The sequence below is a fragment of the Pholis gunnellus genome (assembly GCF_910591455.1).
Source record: "Pholis gunnellus genome assembly, chromosome: 16".
Taxonomy (NCBI): Eukaryota; Metazoa; Chordata; class Actinopteri; order Perciformes; family Pholidae; genus Pholis; species Pholis gunnellus.
Genome location: NC_136543.1, coordinates 14,594,360 through 14,618,715, shown reverse-complemented (window position 1 = coordinate 14,618,715; position 24,356 = coordinate 14,594,360). Strand labels below are relative to the sequence as shown.

At 41.4% G+C, this 24,356-nt stretch overlaps 1 protein-coding gene across 1 annotated transcript in view; it reads right to left on the bottom strand.

Annotated features, from left to right (window-relative positions):
- Window positions 1–24,356, bottom strand: part of adgrb2 (adhesion G protein-coupled receptor B2) — a gene marked incomplete at both ends in the record, with an annotated part of 128,796 nt that overhangs the window by 43,824 nt on the left and 60,616 nt on the right. The window contains 2 exons of the mRNA XM_079176373.1: window positions 7,035–7,161; window positions 20,467–20,510. Of these exons, the coding sequence (XP_079032499.1) occupies window positions 7,035–7,161; window positions 20,467–20,510 (171 nt within the window). The remainder of the gene's footprint in view (window positions 1–7,034; window positions 7,162–20,466; window positions 20,511–24,356) is intronic.

Here is a 24,356-nt window from a genome sequence, read left to right as displayed (position 1 = left end):
GGCTTTTTTTGTGGTCTGACAGATCAAACATGCAGGATGCATGGGAAATGACAGGGGCACGCACAAACACACACACACACACACACACACACACACACCTCTATTGAATTTGCTTTCCTTTCTTCAGTCTCCTTTAGTTTGTCTGAAATTAGCCGCTTAGAGACAAGTAATGGAATAAATTACATTTGTACTTCTAATTTACGCAATACACTTCCACAAATTGTCCCTCAGCTTGTTCAGTGTTCTGAACAAAGTGTTCTTAATTGGTGTGGTAAGGTAATGTGTGTGTGTGTGATGAGATTAAGTGTCTCATGTCATAATGTAGAAGGATGCAACAAACAAGTAAATGAAAAGAAAAGAGGAAAAGGCCACACAAACAGACACAAACATACAACACAGCAGGCCTGAGGCTTCAGAGTCACACAAATGCCCAGCTCTAAATATAGTTGTATTATGTTGCAGTTGGAAGGGGTAGTGGATGTGTTTTGTGTGTGTGTGTGTGTGTAAGAGAATAGAAAAGCACACAGAGAGAGCACAGATTAGAAAGAGTGTGCTGAGGCTCTGCTGTATACGGCCAGGCTCCCCTGGGCAGCTTGGCTACCATGTGATGGAGAAGATAGCTATTTTCAGCTCAGGAAGTTTAACCTACTTATCTCCTCTCACTGACACTCCTCTACCCTCCACTCCTACCTACCCTGCTACCCACCCTCCTCCTTCCCTTTCTCTCCCTCTCGGTGTCTCCCCTTCTTCCCCCCCTATCCTCCCTGCCTTTACCTCTTACTCACACCTGAGCAGTGGGGGTGGGTCTCTCCAATTCTCCTCAGTACTAATTTTCCATAAACTCTTCCAGGGAGATCATGAAGATGTACAATGCTGAGATTACAGAAAGCCGCGCTTGTTTCCAAGTAGTACTGCAAATATGCATCTTTTATGAGGAGTATGAGAGTAAGAACACTTGCAATGCTCTATTTGACAGCGTGCAATAAGCGTGTATCTTTGTGTACTCATCGCCACTCTATTCATGTGATGTGGTGTAATACAGTATTCTCATTTTTCTTAGGAACTCTATTGTGAACTCACCAAAAAGGCACAATAGGGCTTTTCATCATTGCCTCAGAATACAGCTAAAATGACCATTATTAAACCGATTGAAATGGCTGATATTGAGCAGGGATAATGCTCATCATGTTCCCCGGCTTAATTTATCTTTTTAGCGTGCAAATTTAGCCAATTAGCATTTAACAAGCACTGCTGAGGTTGGTGGGAATGTCATTAGTTTTGCTGATATTTGGTTACAACCAATGTACTGGATACATTGAAAACTCCTTGGTTGAAGCTGCTATATTCAACATTTTCACATTGCCAGTGGATCAAATGACATGACATGTGAAGGGATTTCCTCCAACCCACCCAACAGGTAAATATCATTCTGCCTATAGAGTTCCTGTCAGCTCTATGGAGCGTTTCAGCTCATTGCTTTGGTTTTAACTCTCCCCTATCATCAAGCATCATTTCTTTGTAGAGAAACCTACTTGGGTCGCGTTGTATGCTACTTATCCAGCACATAGAAAAGGCCAGTAAGTGGCGAGTGAGTCACAGGACTAACGACTCACATGATTAATGACTTACGTAGGCTGTGAAATTGCAAATTAAATGCTGAATAATTCTTGAAAAGATTTCAAAATTCAGCAGTCCCACGCAGATACAGGCATAGGCACAGGCCTACAACCACACTCGTACACCCATGCAGACTGTGCCACTGCAGAAAACTCCCCATCTTTCTAATCTAGTGTTCCTGCTATTCAGTTGCCTGTTTTGCTGTCATGGAACTAGGTAAATAATACCTGCGATATGCTGAATCAATTCAGCAGACCTTTAAGGGTTTAACTTGACAGGCTCTGGCTTCAGTGGCCTGAAGACAAACCATACGTCTCCTGTCAGTGTTTGACAACCTGGAGAGCTGACAGAGTAACTTAAAATGTAAAGTCATCCTATCAAGTGCTGGCCTTAACCTCAGGTATTTTTTAAAAAACATTTGAGTTTGGCACTGCTTGTTGAAGCAAAATCAGCTACAAAACATTGGCCTTATGCAAAGCAAAGTTCTAAACGAAAGCCAGTAGGAAGATACAGTAATTCTTTAAAACCACATTGGCCCAGTCATAGATGCACTATAACAGGTGTTGTTGGTTCACACAAATCGGATCAAATCGGATCAAATTTTAATCACGAGGTCACCAAAAGGACATATCACCCTCTACTGTCTCTACACAAGACCCTCTACACAAAACAAGGAAATACAAAATGATGTCTAGATCAAAATAAAAGCCCAACTTTGTTAATGACCCACTGGTTATACTTGGAAATAGTGATTCTTGGGCTGTGTCAAAAGCAACACGTTTTTAAGGATCTAATTATACATCTAATCAAATCTATCACTCCAAGGGTCAGCCATTAAGCATCGTCAGCCAGAGAAAAACTAGATATTTTCACTTGTATACCCTCCCATCATCTCCCTCGTCACTAACTAACCTTCAATTTATGCGACGAGGGATCCAAAGATTCTAATGCAATTCCACAACGAGCCTCTCATAAATTTTAGCAACCCTCATCTTTCAATTACAGTTGACAAGTGCAAGGTATTTGCATACTGTAACCTTGTAGTGTTGCTTCATCTAGGGCAGCGCTTGTTGTCCGTTTGAACACTTTCTGCAGTTAATCTATATAATAACTTAAAATATGAGCAGCCATCCTGCGCCGCTTGAATCATCGCTGTCGTCCATCCACATTCAAATCAGGCACTTTGAGCATCCTTTTCGAAATAATAGACTCAGCTGTGTGATATTTTGATTCTGATTAGTCGCTGGTGAGCGCTAATGACAGCGAGGAAACAGACTCGAGTAGACCCAATCATCTCAGCCAAAAGCAGTATTAGCCTGGCATGTAAAAGAAGCTGTGAGCAATCTTTTACAGCGGAGGCAGCGATCACTTCACATATTGTTCTTGCTTTGATGCAGTAATTGCCTTATAAATGAGCTATGGAAATACAGAAGGCACCCTCTCTCCACCTCCTAGCCAATGTGTGTGCATATGTGTGTGTTTGTGTACTCATCCACACTGACTGGATCAAGGTCTCAGGTGCTGTTTGACTCACTGACCTTCTCCCTCGCATTTCTGGTTACCTGCTTAGGCAAGCACAAGCCATGAATCCCACTGTAACTATGAAAACAAGTTTGGGAGACGCGTCTGAAAACTGTGGTCCACAACCAGGACAGCGGTCATATATGCTGACAAAACTGAACTGAAGAGGTATAACTCATTGATTAACTTGGGGCAGTGAATGTTAAACTGCCTTTTATAAAGCCAATACCTCCTGCTACTCCAAATCCCATGATCCCTATAGTGCCGCTGAAGGCAATGAGTACAGACATATCCATAGGGTTGGTGTTCCCGCTCTAGTCATTTTGGGAATTAAGTGGCTTGGTTTATAGTATGGCCTTGTGACCTCTCTCAATCAACTCCTCTTTCTCCCTCTCTCTCCTCCGTTTCCCCAAAGTAACAACCTCTGTCTTGTGTCTGATAGTGAAGGTCTCTCTACAGACACACAGCAGGATACACACACATAATATGTGTATAGGCTACACACGCGGAAATCTCAGAGGCTACAGAAAGTAAACAGGATTAACTGGCTATCCCTCGCTCCACTGTAAACTGCCTGTAATGGCAGTGCTGCTTCTAAATCCCCCCCATCTCTTTCTCTCCCCCCCCTCCCTCCCTTTTCTATTAAACATGGAGGTTAATCCTCAACCCCCCATGTCCCTAGCGCCATGGCCCAGGATAAGCTGTCAGAGCTGGGCTGCTGATACTCAGCAGTGCTCCAACAGCCACACAGCCTGGACAAAGCATAGTGCATAGAGTGTGTGTTTGAGTGTCTACATTGTTGTGCGTGCGCGCACTGTGTGTGCGAGGGTGTATAAAAGTGAAAACATCCATACTTGTCCGTGTTTGCGTGTGTGGATGTGACTGGGTCTGTCCCTCGTCCTTTATAGAATCCAATGTCCGGTGTAATAAAAAACTGTGATGGACCCTGAAGCAACAAAGTGCACTGAGCGCTGGCCACAACAGCTCTTGACTGAAAGCCACGGACACAAACAGACTGACCCATACCTTCCGGTCCTCGGCACTGGGTAATGGGGGGCCGAATGGTGAATCACTAATGACTAACACGCTCTTCACAGATATTACAAAAAAGTCAATTTGTTTTCTCTCCAAGCCCTCTTTTACCAAACACGGCCGACCTGCTTGCTGTGGAAACGGCAAAAGCCAATATTGTTCAGTTGAAGGAGGAGTCACGGGAACCAGAAATAGCGGCTGGAATGGCCCATACGGAGCATAGGTCACAGCCATCGTGTTTTTCCATATAATGGGAATTAATGTCTCCCCTAGTTCTGTAATAGGTTCCAGACCTCTGTGAAGTAATTCACGCTTTGAGGGACAAAATAATGAATAACTGCAGTCATTCCCCTGAAGGCCATCACCTTATTCTGACCCTCTTTACACTCAATAAAAAAAGAAAGGCTATGGAATGTCCAGGGGCAGAGGCAAACGAAATAAAATAATAACTCCTACAATATGGTATTGAGATCGCTGGTTTACAAGCCAACTGAACATTGGAGGTTTATATCCAATGTAAAAGTATATTCAGCACCTTAAGCATTGGCCTCTACAATTCAAAAGTACACTCAGTGTCAGCCTCTCAGCTGTATTACTGTTGACACAAGCAAGGTGCAACAAAATCATCTAAGTTTGTATAAAATGACAATCCAAGCAAAAGTTCAAGGAAGCGGTCACTAGGATAACTCCATAACCTGCGACCTGTAATATATCCCTACTGTGGGACCTATTTGACATCGCTTAAGTACTTTCTGTTTCACAAGGATTAATTACAATGCTCCCTTTTAATAAGATTCTTGATCACATTTAGAAAGAGTATAACATGTTGAGTTGTTGCGAGCCCTCGTGAAACAAAGTGTATACCATTTGTTTTGGACTTAACACCTGGACATGAAAGATGAACGATGAAGAAGCTGCATGCATGTTTTGCACACTGACCACTCAAGTATTTGACCGATCAAAATGAATTTAAAGAGACAGAATGCTGTATGAAAATAACCATATGGAGAAAAACGACACCTATCACAAAAAGTTGTGAAGTTGGAGGAGCTACTGCATTTCTGCCGCCCTTGGTTTTGGAAGTAAATGTCCCATTCTTTTTGTTTCTGGAAATGTTAAGTCAGTTACAGTTAGGTAACTTTCATGGCATGGATGGGCATGAAAGTCTCAGAAAGAGAGATTGTTAAAATATAGTTTTTTGATAAAGCTGTACAAGCAAATACAAATAACACAAGGTGAAGTTCACTATGACTCCTATAGTGCATATTTGGTGCAAAACATCCAATTTTAGTTCTTCAAATTATTTTATATGTACCTTAACAGTGAGGAGACACCATTTTATATTTGATGCAGAGTGTATGTTCAGGGCCAAGACAGTCTTAACAGTAAAGTAACAGCAACGGGTAAAAGCACTGCACCAGTGAATGCTATATGAATGCAATGTTTTACACTGAAAAGGTTACAAAGGAATAGATGTTCACATAAGCCGTCAGCTTTGTCTCTGGGAGACTGGTTGTTAATGCATCACTACTTAAGAGCATCTCTGTCTCTCTTTTACTCTCTCTCTCTCTCGCTCTTATTTTTCCCTGTCACAAGTCTGCCTTTTCTGTTTGGTTGAACATCTCTTTCCCAAAATCCATCATTCTTCACAATGATTTTCCATTTATGTGACACCTGGAGTAACCCTTCAGTGGTTTCTGGGGATCTGCCTAGCCGGCTCCATTGTCATACCTAACCATTAAGTAAGAGCAAATCACAAAAAGATCTCCCATAGATTAAAGAGTGTGCCAAAAAATTCAGATAAACTCCATTACGCTGACGTTTGTCAGCAGTATTACAGAAAGAGTGCTGGTCCGATTTTCATGAAACCTGGTTGAGGAGTGTACCAGCGGCCGAGGAAGAAAAAAAATACGTTTGGAGTGGATCTGAATCACGGAGCGGATGCACTGATTATTTTTCACTTTCATTACAATTGCGAGATAGGGCATGGCTCTCCGAGTGCCCTCTAGCTATTTAACGCAATCACTATCCTCATGGGCATTATGTGCAAGCAAGCATAGAGAAATTAACAGCCAAAGCTAAAGGGAACCTGTTGTGACCATAGCGGTTCAGGAGCTGTGGCAAGAAATGAGAAAAACAACTGAAAGTGTTAACAAGGACTGTGAAGGGAAGAGGAGGAGGAGAGGGAAACTGATGGGAAGACATCAATGAAGTAGGGTCTGTTGGAGGAAGAGGGTGTCTGTGATGAAGGTGAACTAAAAGCTGTCAGGTTCTTGGATGTCCATTAGCGCAAATACAGGAGAAGGGTCACTGTATCAGAACAGACATTACCCTGAACTGCTAAAAAGCCTTCTTTAATCATGTCAAACACACACGGTGAGCCGGCTGAACTATTTATAGAAGCGCAGGTTTTTTAGTACTGCAGGCACAATCAAGCACAGACACAATAACAGTGTCTTTCTCTTGATGCCTCCTCTCGCTCTCTCTCTTCCATCGCATAGAAGTAGCTCGCGGAACAACCTGACCTTTAACTAAGTTTAACGCAAAAAAAAAAGTTGTAAAAATGTGGTGTGACTGCCGATCAACATACAAATTAGACAAGCAAAGGCACACTGATCAAAACTGCTTCTTGTACTGTGACAGCGTTAAACATTGACGGCTCTGTTTTCTTGGCAGCGGTGTAAGGAAAGGTGCTTGTTATGAAGTAAGACAGCCATATAAAGAGAATAAATGACAGCCTTAGCAGCCTGTTGTATCATACAGTAAAGCCATCTCATCATCTTCCTGACCTGGCCCCGGGTAGTCGTTGCCTTGTTAGCCCCCAAGTCCCACAGAGTACATCAGGATATGCATAGGTGACTCACCGGGTCTTTAGCTTGCTGCGCTAACACGGCGTAGGTGGAAATCCTGCTGCACAGGCATTTGGTGTGGACAGTGGTTGACGCGAGCGTTTGGCAGCCTTCTGTGCCCCAGTTTTCCGCGCCAGCTTCCCTGGAGGTGGGGAAAATGGGAGGGGGGGGTTGGAGAGGGAATGGCAGAAGGGACATAAACGGTGACTGTTAGACACAAAACAAATCTGTCACGTACGTGAGTTCTCTCCATGTTTAGCACCCTAAACACTTTCTTTCCCATCTTTGTTCTTACTCTTCTTTCTTTCTGTCCCATCTCCCTTTTCTTGGAGCAATACTCTAAATAACTTGAGGCCTCGAGGACGGATGAGGAGGGTTACATCAGCTAACGGTAAACAAAGACCAGTGCGGCTTAAGTGGTGGATGGGGATTATTCTGCACTAAACGGTCAATTGCTTTGACACATTACTGGGAAAAGAGAGTGCCCGGAATCCCCCCCCCCCTCCCCCCGCCCCACCCCACCCCACCCCTTCCACTTCCCTCTAACTGCCCTCAATGCAAGGTTGAATGTGGCCGTCGATCAATAAGATTCCACCTGAACTAATTACCATGGCAGATCACTCTGCACATTAACCTTATGTTTAAGCCTGGATATACTTATATTCTAGCTAGCAGAGACAGATGGAAACATTGTGGGAGAGCAGCCGAGGTGTCTTGATGGTGCAAAGAAGGCCAACTCCATGACTGATGGGCAATAAGGCAGGAATACAATTCTTACAATGAGTAATGAGATCCTACATGAACACACTATTTTCTGCCAAAACAGTTTTGGAATTTTTAAATGAGAGATTTTTGGATTTCTATTTGCCCTCTGGTTTGACACCGGTGGGGCTCAGTTATGAAAAAGGTAATATCAATTACTACCATGTACCAGTCAGGATTGAGCAACATTTTAATGAGAATCTGATGACATTTGGCGTTTGTTTGACAACTGATTAACTGATTAAGAGTTAACTCTAATGAAAAACACCTAAAGATGTTTTTTTTTTCTCATTTTGATTGTTGAATATTTAATGCCAGTGAAATACTGAAGACATGTAGAAACTTTCAGGGGCTACATGAATCAGAAATACTTACTTATATACCTACTTAATAATAGTATAAAAAAGGTAATTTCTTTGGGAGGTTCTCATATTTTGAAAAGAAATCTGGGAAACAAAAAATATCTTGTTTTGTTTCATACAGATTATATGTTGTTTTTCTTACAATAGAAAGACTTGTACAGCATAAAATATAAAATAGTATGCTATTGCAGACAGCACGGCGTACTGTTGTTTCACCACAAATGCTTTAATGGAGAACTTAATTACCTCCTCTCAAGCTAATAGCAATGAGCACCCTCAACAGTAAAATAACAATAAAAATGAGTCTTGCCTATATGGACTTCACCATATTACAAAATACAAGGGCTTTGACTGGCAATATTGTATATCTGAGCACTGTTTACATCTTGAGGGAAGGCTTTAGTGACAGTTTTATTTCATAACAAATTGTAAGCTGGCTTGTTGCTTTTCGTATTTATGGTATCTTAAAGCACACTTTATGTGTTACCCTGCCTTTGGAGAAATGAGAGAAAGACAGATAGTTTAACATTAAAAGATAACAAGAAACCACTCTTCTAAGAATAATAAAAAAAATAAATCCTTAATAATAAAGCCCTCTTTAGACTTAGATGCAACCGACTGTATATGTAACTGGAATATGGGGAGACACAACAAGTAAAATGATCAAATATGATGATATTGTTTGATGATGAAGCAAATGCGATCCAAACCACACACTTAACACATAAGAAAAAGTGATTAAGGATCTTTACTCTACGAATATTTTTTATTTGTTTGTTCTATATTTTCATCTTGCAGTCATCAGCAGCTCGTGCTCGTATGCTGGGCACGTATTCCCTTCCTCATTTTCAATGAGTAATAATGCATTACTAACTCTTGCAACGTTTGGCTTTATTTTGATAGTTAGATGCAAAACCAGAAGTTATTATTTTGCTATTACTTGCCATCTATTCATCAAAAATGAAGTATACATCAAATGAACCAAAATTGAATTATTTCTGTACCTTGACTCTCACATTTCTTTTTCTCTCATATTGTGGTTTCTTCTACAGTCAATCTTATTATGCAAACAAATGGTTAACCACCCGCCAAGGACAACATGTTAAACTCAACACAGTACAATACATCACTCTAATACATTTCTGCTAAGACGGGCCACTCAAATATGATCAGTATGAGGCTAAATGACAAGAACGTATCAACATTAATTAATTTCATAATGTCAGTAATGACTTGTGAGTACAATTCCCTGATGATCATCACGTGCACAGTGACACTTCAAAGACCGAAGATTGGAAAAGGAGTCTTCAGCTTGTCATGTAGCAACATGGTGCACGGCTTTGTGTGCTTCTGTGTGTGTGTGTGTCTCAGAACGAAAGAGACAGAGCAGAGTGAATGAGAGAATATGTGCACGTGTTACCTTTTTATGAGGAAATCCTCCAAAGTGTGTACATTCTGTGAGGAATTTTTCATTACATTTACATTTCCTCTATAAAAAAAACACATGTACATGTGGAATCCAGTAAATGTACAATGTTTCATCCGGCGTTAATGCATCCATGGATAGAAAACACGTGAGTTGTGTGCATGAACTCCCAAGAGATGTCAAGTAAAGTATATGCAAATGGTTTCGTTCACACCAGGAAAGCGTTGCCACATGTACTCTGACTACACGTCATGTGTAGTCAGAGTACATGTGCATAGCATGCATTAATGATTGTGTGTTGCATGGGCATATGTTGCATACCGAATTATGCATGTCAGTTGATGTATAGTATACTAGATGCACATGTGAAAGCATGCATGGAATTCATTTACTGACACAAATGGTCTAACCACATGCAAAGACACACACATCAAATATTCCGTGCCAGTCTGGCGGAAAAGAGGAAGTTGGGGTAATGAGAAACTGTCTGACAGCTCACAACAGGGGGTTTGAAGATAACGCTCACGCAGAAACACACATTATCTGTGACCTCTTTGTCTTGGCTGCTGCATTTCAAGCTTGATTGAGCATCAGATTTGATTGTTGGTATTGATTTCTTTCAGCAAAAAGCCAGCTTTGACTTTTACTCAGTTGTATTTCAAAGTTTAACTTTGTTATCGCATGCCCACTACAGCTATAGATAGACACTTCTGCTGTGGGCCCCGCTGGGCTCATAGAAGTATTACATTATCATATGGGCTGAGCTGGCGAGGAAGAATTAAAAGGACATGTCTTTTGTTTGACTTATATCATAGCACTTGAATGACCCTTGAGCCGCTGTCGACTCCTCTTTTCATGGAAAACAGGTACCAGATGTACACATAGGTATACATATCAGTATAGTTGGTTTATAGGCCACGGATCCCAAATGTATGCTGCAAAGATATCAACAAACAAAAATGTTAAGATGGGAAAATATAAATAGCGCACCCCAGTTTGCTAGCATTGCGATAATCAATGCATCTGTTGTTTGGTCTTGACTTTGACGATGAATGTTAGCGTTGGCTTCAATTTGACAGGTAGTTATCCAACAGTGCACGTGGAGAATACCCAGTGCCATATCCACTCTACTCTGTGAGGCTGCACACAGCAGAGCTAAATGCTAATAGTAGCATGTTAATATATACACAATGACATGCTGATGTTTAGCAGGTGTAATGTCCAGCATCTTAGTTTAGCAAATTAGCATGCAAAAATGTGCTAATTAGCACCAAACGCAATCTACAGTTAGGCCTGAAGGGACATCGGTTTTGCAGGGCTCTGGTTCTAAAACAAAGTATTAAACCTTTGAACTAACGACGATAAATAGGTAAGGGGTCAAGGATATTACAATTCACATGAACGTGGTGGGTCATCCCTGCAGCCACACTGTTAGTTAGCATATTTTTTAAAAACAATGCTGTGTTTGTGATGAAACCAAGAGCAGTGAAACATCATTTTAAAACAGTGCGCTAATACAGGGTTCCACAGTAGCATATTACAATGCTTTCCAATGTGTTCCCTTAACTGCTTGCATGATGTTGCAGCTGTTAAAAAAAAAATAGGAAAAAGTTTCTGAACAACAGCATGAATTGACCTTTTATGTCTCCTGAGAATAAATTGGCACGAACCCTTGACTGAAAGGGCAATGCTATGAAAGCCAATTGCACCCTGTTAATAATAAAAAAAAAAAGGTTCAACATGCATTGAATTCTTATCATGATGGAGAGATTTGAGCTGGACGGTCGTAAAGTCACTGCCTCCATCTGCTTAGTAAACTAAATAGTGACGTGTTGCCAATGCCCCTCATCCAAAGCAGCCTTTTATTCTTAACAGGCAAAGATGACATCAATAATTGAAGGGACAGAGAACACAGACATCATGCCTTATGATACAAGAGATGATGGTGCAAGTGGGCAATATTCAAGATCTTGTCACCGCTAAGCATTTGAAACAGTTTTACATGAGAAAATGTTGTTCTACACAGCTGTCATCGACGTAATAAGGATTAACATTATCAGCTAATTACAGCTGCTGGCATACACTGTCAAAACTGATTTACGAGATGACCGTAGCCAAAAAAAGATAGTTTAGTCGTTAAATTGCAGGCCCTGTGTCCATTGCTCTGTTGTGTATTGCTCATTTCTGGCAAAATGTGCCATCAAACATGTATTTGTGATCAGCTGACAAGCTAAGCTATAACAAAGGAGAAAAAAAACAAAAAATGGAGAAATGATAAGGCAAACGGCGACAAATGCAATGAGACGAAGAAATCATGGATGGATTATAACAAAAAATTCACAGCATGTAAATCACACAACTTATCCTCATTAAGAAGAAAATACTTTTAAGTCAAATTGCTATGAAGTCTTTAGAAGACAGTAGGAACAGGTTTAATATTCAAAGCATGATATTGTGAAGTCATTGAGTAAATTACCATAGATACTGTATAGCCTGATGTTTTGATGTGTTTCAAAAAATATTCATAGCTTTGACTGGTCATTGTCTAAAACAGAGTGTGAGTTGGTGACACACATTGCAAACAGAGAGTTAATGAGTCATGGACAGAAGGACGAGTGGTAGGGAGCCGGCTTGTTGTACCTAAGAGGGAGTCAAAGGATCACGAAGTTAAGTGGCCTCATGTGGACACGTGGGGTTGAAACTTGTCACTGTACGTCAGCATTAACGGCGAAAATAGAATGACAACCAAGCATGTGCACGTTTTTTTCTCTATTCTTTTCTGTACAGATTAAGCAAGAATATAACTTTTAAATAAATACATGCTGAAACATCGTAATATTCCAGCACAAATGCAGTATTTTAAGTCCCGACTGGTACACCCACACAGGTATTTTCACACAATTTGCCTGATTAGACGTCTAGATTATGCTTGATTGGCATCTCCCTAATATTGGAAAAGCATTTTCATTATTAATGGTGTATGAAGTCTGGTTTCTAAATGTAATAAGTCAATTTCATAGAAGACATTTTGTCATGTCTCAATAAAAGCACAGGTGTTAATTATCAGATACATTATGGCTGTGTTCCATTTTAGTTGCTTGAGTTTCAGGCTCCTGTTGTGCATGCTGGCTCTATGGCACACTGTCATGACTTACTGGGAACTCAGACAGAAGAACGGAGCCGGAGTTAATGCTTTTAGTGACACCTGTGCTTTTCCTACTGTCAAAAGGTCTGCTGTGAAAAAAGGCCTATTGACTTCATCAGCTAGAAATAAGAGTAAACCCTGAAAAGGTTTACATATTGGACAGCAGCAGGCAGAATGATGACGTGGTATAAAGACCAAAAAAACACACACACACACGCTGCGTGGGAGAGATCACCACAACCACAAGACTTTTAGCCAGGAGACCAGTGTTCAAAAGCATTGAGTTATTCAGAAGTTACCTTAGTTTACGTAGGTATTTAAAGCCAACCACTTGTTTACCATAACTGTGCACTGGGCGACCCAGAACATGTTGACATGTCTAAATTGTACTGAAACTTTTTGTTTTTCAAATTTAAAAAACAGTGGTATTTCATCTTAATAATTTTTGACAGATTTGCTTATCATTGTGTAGCTCTGTGCCTGTGTGAATACATGCCAGGGTTTACTGTCCTGATTGAAGCCACAGAAAGAAATGGAGAAAAAAAGTGTGGAAGAAAAACTATTCCGGTTGATGGAATCTATTCCAGTAGACATTACATCCCCGACCGCCAGGGAGCCAGAATGCACATTCACCAGAGGCAGTGCACATTGCCCTTTTACTCTCAATACAGCTAGAAAGCACTGAAGCAAATCTTCACACGACACAAATCATCTGTACTTACTCAACCCTTCATATCACCTATTATGCAGGACCGACCAGCCCACATTCACACAGTATTTGTCACAATGTAGGCCTGTGTTTGCGTTTCAGTTCATGTATGATGCATGAATATTTTTGCCCTAGATATTAACTCTGTAGTAACTAAGCTTTTCTGTATTACTCTAACTGATGTAAAGATGGGTCTTATAACCACAAGAACATGCTGTGAGATTATCTGACGCCCGCTGCAATTTTGATGTGCAAGACTGCACAGCTTACATTTCTAAATGTTGTCTGTTGTGGTTACTCAAACATGAGACATTTATTGATGTGAATCCCATGTGTTATGGAATGATTAAGGGGTGAATGTCAATCAGACATCTCTCATCAGAATACATGCACTGTTGTGAAAACGAAGGGAGGAGACATCACAACGCTAAGCGATATTTATATAGGATATTCAAGTAGTTCACAACACCACTAAATCTCCACAGTCATTCATTTCCAGATCCCTTACTTTAAAATCGAGACGGGAATAGAGTCAAATGCAATGTCGTTGCTTAACTCTACCCTACTCTGTCAGACTGTCATACAAAACCCTTCTTCACGCTTCTTACGTGATTCTCGTGTAAGGATGATGCTTTGTCATTGACCTCCACCACCCCAATCTGCTGTCTGGCATGGCCATTGGCTAATTTATAAGCTTCTTTCCTGGGATTATGTTTCTTCCTGGTGTGCAAGCTAGTGAGCAGACTGGAAAAGCAAAGATACAGGTTTTTTGCCACAACTATTAATGGCCTGCATTCGCTGTAAACATGGACAGCAGCAGGGCTCTAAAGGAAGGGTGAAAATGGTGTAAAATGCTGAAAATGTTTTATTTTATTCTGATTCCAAAAACAACATGTTTCTTTTTTTTGTATTGGCATTGCAACCTGACGTTTTAAAATGTTACATCTCACATACAATGTGGTGGGCTTTTCTGAAACTCAGCGTTTTGTCAGGGGGTCAAAGAGGACTCTTAAGGCCAAAGAGACAACTCTGAAACCCACGAAACATTAACACAGTGCCCTCTCAGCCTACTTCCAGCTGCATGAGAGGAAAGAGGATAATGTGCAAGCAAACAAGATAAGCATAAGGCAGATACAGCACTTGACTTTGGTATAAATAAGCTCTTGTAAGAGTCTATTTTGCAAAGCATAATCAGTTAGAGGACCTTTACACAACAGCCTCAAAATGACCTAAAATAGATTTTAAGGGGTTATCGATGGAACTTACCCAGTGGTTCTTAAACTGCCATGGTCCAGTAGTGGGCAATGTATTCCAACTGACAGCAGAGAGCAAGTCTTCTTTTTCCTTTTAATCTAAACTTCAAATACTAATCGCTACAAATGCTAACATCATCTTCGACCAAGGGAAGTGTTAAAGGCTATCCCTGGCTGTACGGTAAGATCCAGTGCACCATCCCACTCCCACTGGTCACATGGGGATGGAATCAATACAATAATGCATGAAGTAAAAAAAACAAAACGTAACCCAATATTCCTAATCTACTTTTTATCACCCAAACTGAAAAAGAGAACTTTTTTTAGGAGCACACCGCCCACACTTATCCATGAAGTCCAGTGGTGGAAAGAAAAGTCATATCTAAAGTTCTGATTTGTACGTAACACCAGTTAGAACTGATCTCAACAAGAAACAGCTACTTAAAGCTAAAAAAAGTACCTTCAATCCAACTGCTCTCAAGAAGAACCCGGGCATTCCGCACTGAGAACCGAAGCTACCATGTTAAAGCGCTCTCTAAGGACTGTTGTGATAGCTGGGGGAAATGAGCTGAGAGCCTGTCCACGTCTGTAATGCCCAATGGAGGTAGAGCCCACATAAGCCCTACTGGCCGACTCCCTCTTGTCGAGCTGACTCTCTGTTTGACACAGTCTTGATCCCTTCTGCTCTGTCAGATGGGAAAGTGGAGCAAGCTCGATCAGCCCTCCACCCCCCTCTTCTTCCTGATGGCTATGCTGTTAAGTGTGTTAGTGTGTGTGTGCTTCTGTGCAAGCGTGTGACGACGGGGAGGGATGAGGAAATCTGCACAGGTGGATATTGTGTAAGGTGGTAGATTATTACATGTCATTTCAATCTTAGATGGGGGAAAACATAATTATTTTCCGCAATAGGTAAAGCCTACAAAGACAAAATATATGTTTTAGCCCATCAGTTGGTCTTGTATAATGCACTTGTGACAGGCACTGCATTATCCGGTACATGCTGCCTCTTTTTTTTTAGACTGAACTGCTTGCTGTCTCTTAAGGGATCACACTCTATATAGCATCCATCTGTTTTCTATAGCCAACTCCAAAAGTGCATTCAGTAGAGTAAAGAGCTCCCCCAGGTGTGTCTGCAATGTCCACTGCTGTAATGTTTGATTGAATGAACACAAACAATTCCCCCTATCTACACTATCATGCATATCAGATGCATTTTTCGCTCACACTTCTCACTCATTTTTATCTATGCAGCTGTCTGCTCCAGCTCCCTGCAGCTAAAGTGCGGTTCACTGTGTAACGCTTCAAGTTGACTGTTTATTGCTACCTCTGAGCAGAAATAGTCGGTCCTGCTGTGTGTTTCGTTCTGATAGCTGTTAGCTCTGTTAGCTAAACACACTGTGGGACTCCCACCTGTTGCCATAAGCTAACTAGCTTTACTAACAACAAAACACACTCAGTTCAGCTTGTCATTTGTTAAGCTATAGTTTCGATACATAAATACATGCATGCATGCAATTGTCTTGCCTACGTGTGCAAACAAGAGGAAAAATTCCTAATTAGTTTGGAAACAATGGTGAAAACTGAAGCAGTTGCTTATTGCTCGCGGTCGTTTTGACATTTTGGCCAGATTTGTGTCCAGCTAGTGTTTGGCAGTGTGCAGAATATGCCTTTGATGTTTTACTTCATTAAAGGTTGAGACTTGCCAGTGCCAAAGCTGATAGCGGTGCCAGATCAATCTGAGCCCAAAGCAAGCCTCAATCTACCGTGTCAGATTGAGGATGTTAGAGCTACTTGTGCTGCTCACCAGGCCATTAATACTCTATGGCAGTGATGGGCAGTGGGGGCAGGGTGGGGTGCCTGTGTCTTTAACCACTGATCCCCGATCAAGCTGAAGACCACTGGGGATTAGAAATAGGATTAGGTGACCCTCGACCCTTCAAAATCTTACTGTCATCCATCTAAAGTGTATATTTTAAAGCACGCTTTAAATTAAGATTGCTCTTCGGCCCGCCTGTAATGCATTTGAGCTTTGTCATTCGTATGAAAGTATTGCTACTCTGCTTATTAGACAGTGAAAATATGATGATTTTAAAGTTGGCAGCAAAAAGGCAATTTCTTCTGACTGAAAAGCAGCAGCTATCGAATCAGTGACACATCTGGAGTGGCACATATACAATCTAATGGAGGCAATCTGTAATGCATTGGGCGTAAAATACACAAGTGCTGCACTATGCAGTCTAGTGTGTACGTCAGTGGGGCTTTAGCCAGATATCCCACACTGAGGCAGAGTGAGGGTCAAAGCACGGAGAAGCCAGAGGCAAGGTCAGCAACCACATAGAAAAGAGGGGCTGAACATCACCATTTACCATGGAAGAGTTAGTGAAAGAAAGCGGAAGAATGAAGGAGAAAGACTTTGGGGAGATAACTCAGTGATGATTCAAGGTAGACAAAAAGGGATTTTCTCCAAACATTATCTGAAATAGTGAACATCTCGCCTCTTTGCCTCAACTAACCTGATCTCCCAGTTTCCAACCTTGTAAAACTTTTATGAGAGCTAAACATAACACTGTCTATTCGAGTCGTCAAGGCAAATGAATGAGATTAGGTTGAGGAGACGGGCACATGGGGGAAGACAGGAAGGGATGACGAGCGCAGCGATTTGGGTGGGCAGATGGTGCCGACATATGGGACTGTTAGGGGCAAAATAAATAAATAAAGACTCACACATAAATACGGAGATGAACTGTGAGCGCCACAAACTGTTGGCCAACTTAGCCAGCTGAGAGAGACCGCAAATGGTCGGGAGCTACCACTGAAATTGCTTGCAGATTTCTAAATAGACCACGACTGCTGAAAAACATGCACATTGACAATTGTATAGGATGACAGTAGGCTTTAGAGATGTAAGCCTCTGAGCTCTAAGTAAGTATACATTACCCATGTGTGCATGACAACAATTAAGGGGGAAAGATACACATGCAGTATTTGATCGCTTCATTGAATGTGGGTGCATCTGCGTGCAATAAATATCGTCTGCATTTACAAGTTATAGATTGAAAGTTATTTCCGTCTCCGAGCTGAACTTTTCCCCTGCTGTCTGGTTCAGCTGCTGCCGTGTTTGCCCTTCCGCCACATTGCTATCTATACATTCGCCATCTCTTGTCTGCCTCCCGCTCAACCTCAAAGCCTGTGGCTCAGTTCGAGAGACAGCCAGGTTGAGAGAGGTGATATTCTCCAGCAAACAAACGGCTGCTTTGTACGACATGTTCTCTGCCCATATTAAGTGCACGCTCCCCGCCTAGCACCAGTCAAGATCTGCTTCCCGGCACAGACAGGCGAGTGGAGGATTATTAAAAACACCAACACTGTACAGTCGTTGTGTATACAAGCCACATCGATGTCCGTTCCTGTCCTTGTATGTGCTTATGTACCCATGCTGTACATAAAGTAAATACATAAATGTATAGATGATACATTCCATATGTGACCACCAGATTTAATTGACGCGCACCAGCTGGCTTCGCTTCACAGCATCACAGCCTCTCCGAACAGCATCTGTGCACCGAAACAGCATGTTGTGATGACCTAAGGCTGTTTATAATGAAAACGGTCAAGTCTCTGCATAGCTGAAATGTAAACAACCAACGTACATCATGTATTTCCTTGTCAGTTTGAAAGAGCAGGAATAGCCGAGTGAAGCTTTAAAAATAGACAGACTTTCTGCTCAATGATGCTCCTGGCTGGTTAAGACAGAATCAGTTACTATAGACAGAAATAATCAGTTATTATAACTGGAGCAGTCTTGTTTTGTTGCTTGCGTTTCAGTGTATGTCACTTTAACTATAGGTCTTGGTAAGCATGAGTGTTTGTGTGTCAAAGCCTCTGTGTGCGCTCCCCACTGTGCGTGTCTGCAAACATATTACCTCATCCTCGGCAAACACATTTGGATGTTTTCCACATTCCACCCAGTTTGAGTATATGTTTGGTTGATAGACATCGCCGGCATCTTGCCACTTTATATTCTGTTTGGCTGTCTGACTTCGAGCGTCTGTGAATTTAATTTGATTGCAGCTGTAATCTGCCGGCTAGTTAATTGACTTTGCCGAGCTTTGTTCCTCTTCTACCCTGACGGAAAGCGGTAGTTTGATAAGTTACAAAATGTCCAACACACTCCTGTGAAACTGCGGTCCCATTGTGTGCTTCGGTCACTGGAGAGTACGCCTCTAGAACTGGATAACCTATAATGTAATGTAATCTCGAGGGGGAATCTGCCCTGACCAGGATTTTCTGTCATCCATCTTGTTGTCACAGTGGACAGGGAGACCCACTGTGATGACAAATTCAAATCTTATATGAAAGCCATTTGCTCTGTCGAAGATTAATCTGTCAAATCTGGCTCTTAAAAATGATGTGAGATTAATCTGAATCAGCAAATACAATCTCGAGGAAATTAAGGCTACAGAATCAACCAAACAATGCAACACTTGACAAATCAATCTCCACTCAATGTCAACTTACTCACTTATTTGGAGATGTTAACCATTTCACACGGTCTTCATCCGCATACACTGTTTGCTCACTTGTCATGGGGAAGTCTTAAAAGTGCTCAGAATAATAATACAGACAATACTGAGCAAAATGAATCTGCTGATGAAGACCATGTGACAGGCTCAAAAGCTCATCGCATCATAATAAGCGAGTATGTAAATCCAACTTCTACGTAAGTACAAAGCGTTCACTGCCTACACAAAGTGTCACCCACTGTCAAGATATTCAATTAATTGTCCCAACAACATCCTGTCCAGGTAACATTTGATGGTAATATTTAAGCAACTCAAAGCACTCGCTTATAATTACATATTGAAAAAGCAAATGCTGACTTGAAGCATGAGACAAGATGTGTTAGAGCTTAATATTTAACCAAAGTCATGATCTTTTCTTAAGTGTGTGAGTGTCCAGAACCTAACAACATGTGTGGTGCTTCATACAGTATGGCGTAGCTCCAGTGCTGACCTTACCCACCATGGCATCGTCAAAAAAAACCAACTCACCAATGAAAGCCATCCATTTATTCCAAAGTTAACGATATATTATTGTATTTTTAAGATACCGAGTTGCATTTGTTCAATAATGCTGTCATGGATAGAAGACATGGGCTATTCAAACATAATGGCCTAGTAGTGAAAGTGCAATGAGACCATGACCTGGTAGAGTACCACACCCGGGGTTAATGGTCCTGAGCATGTTTGACTTTGTTATTGACAAAAAGAGTAATCACTATGTGGGTTAATGGTTAAAACAGCGTGATCAATTGTGCTGGTTTACATTTTGTAGTTCACTACATAATCCACATACATCAATGTCAAAGAGTCAGTGGCCTATATAGACAAATGAAAGAAAAAACATTCGGTTAACAAAAAGGCTTCAGGGTCACTGGTGTCACAATACTGGATTGTTTAAATTCAGCCTAATGTTTACAGTTCAGAATTGCAAATTAAACATCTAACATAGTGTGAGTAAAGGTAAACATCGAAGAGGACCGCAACAAGGGATTTCCAGGGAGCAGTGAATTCTTAGCAACTCAGAGAGAATGGTGTTTGTTCTCATTGACTAGTTTAATTAACACAAACACGGGGAACTTCATTAGACTGTTTTCAGTTCATTAATGAAATTAATCTGAATGGGCATGAGCACACACAAGATAAACATCAAAGGCACACACTGACAGACATGCTTTACTGCGCTGTACACTCTCACATGCACTCATCAGAAATATTGAGAGTAACTTACGGGTTGCCATAGTCCCAGACAACGCACTGTGGATCTGATGTACCCTGTAAAATACAGAAGGAGAGAGAGAGGGGGGGGGAGATAAGCTGTTATTGCCAGTCGAGAGGATGAGTGAGAGACGGAGGCAGAGCTCGTTGCCAGAGGAGAAAGAGTGATGCTGCATGGGCGATGGAGAGAGGTAAACAGACAATGAAAGAGACCGATTGAGACGGACGGACGGTGGTGGTGGTGGTGGTGGTGGGGGGGGGGGGGGGAATAGCTGCTGCTGCAAAAGGAAAGGAGGTTTGTGAGCAATGAATTGAAAGACAAAGAAGAGGGCATTTCATGGACAATATTTCACAGCAAGTTGGTGTCATAAACATAACATAACAACCATCAGTGGAAAATCATTTGAATTATTTACTTAAGTACAACCACAGTGAGAAGTAGGAAAGTAAAAGTAAACAACTATGAAGCAGTAAAATGTACTTCAGTACAACACATACTTATTGTGAAAAACTGGACCTTTCGGAATGTGTTAAGACTCACCTCAGTCAAATAAAGTACTTAATACATTGTGTATTTCTAAACGTATGTATTGTAAGAGGTGATCATTTTTTTAAAACACATAAAATAAAGTCACACATCCCCTCACAGCAGTCTGAACGCTGGTGGTTTGCTATCCAGCTCACTCTTAATCCATCTACTCGCTGGAGTCAAAAGTCAATGGTTGGGGTGTCGAGAGGCAGGTGAATCATCTGGTGATCAAAGCTCAGTCACACGTGGTGGAGAAGAAAGACTCCCTATGACTCAATCAGTGAATCAATCGCAGGATCAATATCTTTAACTGACTCATCACAACTTGTTCCACTGGCGATCCTCAGTGATCTCTGCATTGATTGCTTTTAAAGAATCGTCTGAGCCCTTTTAACCTGCACGCCTCATTTGGTAAGGATTGGATTGGAAATTGGCTTTAGTTGAACTTTGTTGGTTTCTGGTCTGGATCCAAGATCCTGTTCTTACATTCATTCCGGGATCAAAAGCATTAAAAGTATAGCTATCCAATACCTATGCACTTTACAGTAAGACTGATCTGAGTGATATGTAACTAAATCAGGTACCTACAATTGAGATACCATTCTTCCACTGATGCAGCGGAAAATGGATCCCTCTCTATACTAGTCTGTTGGTCCTTCCTGAGTCCTACATTAAGCCCTTTGCCTTTGAGCTCCCTCTTATGGTACAGGATATTATAGCAGTAATTCCACAGTCACACTGTTCTGTTCAGAAAAAGAAGTCCCCTATAAGTAGAGAAAAATGTGAAGACATCACCTCTTCTTGAGTGAAGGTTAAAGTGTTTTCCCCCGATATCAACAGCATTTTAAATAAGCAAAGAGGGAGAGAAGGAGGTGATGCACATTCAGGTCTACACTACGAGGATTTATTTCTCTAAAGGCAAGGTCACCCCTCCTTTCCTGAATAGTTCATGACTGATCTCCCATGAATCCTGGGGTCTCTGTATGGCTGAAATTAAGAGGAAGGGATGATGCAATGCTTAAGTACACAGGATCAGAGGCTAGGCGACACAGATTGATGGATGACAGAGCTTTGTTCTGCCCCCCGCGCAGACCGCCGCCATCACCATTAGATGTCCCCAGGCGTGCATTAGCGTGGCGGGCTCTGTTAGCATTCAACTATCAATCAGCACGCATCATGCCCGACTGTATGCTGCAGCGGGAGGGACACCTGTGTACTCCCACAATGTCTGCCTCCTCTTTAGGGCCGATTCGTTGCACAATGACAGCGTCTGTTCGACTGATGCTCCTCAAAGGGAGTTACGTGTGTCTGATTCTAACAGCTGCATTTATGGACAGTAATATTGGAAGATCCATTTTCTTCAAGGTATTCACAAAGTGGTCTACCATTTGGCGGTAAATTGCTGAATGCATATTGGCTGTGAATATGGTCGGCTAATCAGATGAAATTAGATACTGCAACAGACCACACTGGTCTTAAAAGCCTTGTTCTTTATATCAGGTATTATGGATTCAGAAAATAAAATGGAGTAATGTCGATTATGCTTTTTGTCTGATTTACTGTAAGTAAACTAGATTAGAGTGAAATTACCCAAAAGGCTTATGGCTAATGTTCTAAAACCAGAGCTGCCGTGCAGAAATGAAAAGGCTAACTGAAGGACAGCTAGAGGAGAGGGAGTGGGTCTACTGTAAGGACATGGAGTTTTCATAGCCTCCTGCATACACACACACACACACACATGCACACTTTGACAACAGGGAAATATGTGAGGAGTCTGGAGCAGATGTCCTCTCAGTGAAGACATGACCGTGCAGAGACCCCTACAGAACACCCCCCTTCGAGAGCGAAGCCTGGGGCAGCTGTTGCCCCGGCACTGCTGCAGTAGGTGTTTCTACAACTGCCAAGGTCGACATCTACAGCACTGCAGCTGAAGACCATGACAGGAGACTCTGCTCTCCCTTTCATTCCCTTGCCTTCACTGGTTCCCATCAGCATTTTCTGCCTAGTAAAGTTCAGGCCGGGCTGAGAAATGATTGACTTATGTTAACACTGCCTTTGAAGTCAAATATTTGTGTGCGCTTACAGTAGTTTCACCGACGGTAACTTTGTAGTTTAGATGGTTATCTCTTGAATGGAGATGTCTATAATGTTGTAAAGGGATAGTTTTTTGTCCCTCTAAGAGTTAGAAGAAATGACCGATACCTCTAATATCCTTCCATTAAATAAGAAACTACAGCCAGCAGCCTATTGTCTTAGCCTAGCATAAAGACTGAGGGATAACCTTTACCTTTAGAGGTACTGTACACTGATTGTATTACCTGCAGGCAGAGCCAGCTAGCCAACAGCCAGCTAGCTAGCTAGCTAGCCGGCTGTTTTACAATGTGTCCAGTTTTTATGCTAAGCTATGCTAACCGGCTGCTAGCTATGGCTTCATACTCAAATAGTATCGATCTACTCAAACAACCTTTGACAAGAAACCTTATAAGTGTATTTTCCAAATGATGAAAAGCTGCTTCAATCACACAAGTGCTTCAGTACAATACATAAATACAAACTATTCTGGTTATAAAAAACATCATTTTTCTGCCATTTATTTTGCGTTTAGGAGTTGCTAAAACCTTAATTAACATCAAGCAATCATGTATATGAGCACTGGTTGCATTTCAAATTAACCAAATTAATAATGTGTTAATCACTTTTCCTCTGCCACATAATTTCATTTGTTATATGGAAGAGATATATCGCAATTTTCGAATGTAGTATTAATTAATTTTCGATATCACTTAAGTCAAATATTCCTCTTGAGGTTGGTTATGCTGTAGATTAACTTCTTCCTTGTATTTGAGACATTATTTATAGCCTTTATTATAAAATGGGGACATGGAGTTTAAAAGATGTGATCATTTTCCAGGCTGGACGGCTTTAATGACACACACTATTCAGGTGCTTTATGGGAAATAATAGGACTGAGCATGTCTGGTACTTGACCCATACAAAGGCACTGGAAGTCAGGATATCTCAGCCTCTGCTGCATCCAATGTCACCATCTTTTTTATCTCTTGTGAATCTCCAAAATGTTGGGAAGTATAACACTAAATAGTCGGAATGTCCCTTTTAAGCACTTGTCTGAGGTATGCATATGTGCATCCCAGCCCAGTACTGTACTGTGTGAGACAAGTGTCTGTCCTCAGCGGGTGCCTCGGGTTATCAGTCCAGAGCAGCATGCTTGGATCAGCATTAAGACATCATCCTCTAGACAGCGAGTGTGAAACCTGCAGTACCACTGCTTTGCCAAAAGTGTTAAAAAGCTGAATAATAGGGAGATAAAAGATAAAGGCAGATAAAGGAAATGCCATAATTAAGTAATGAATCAG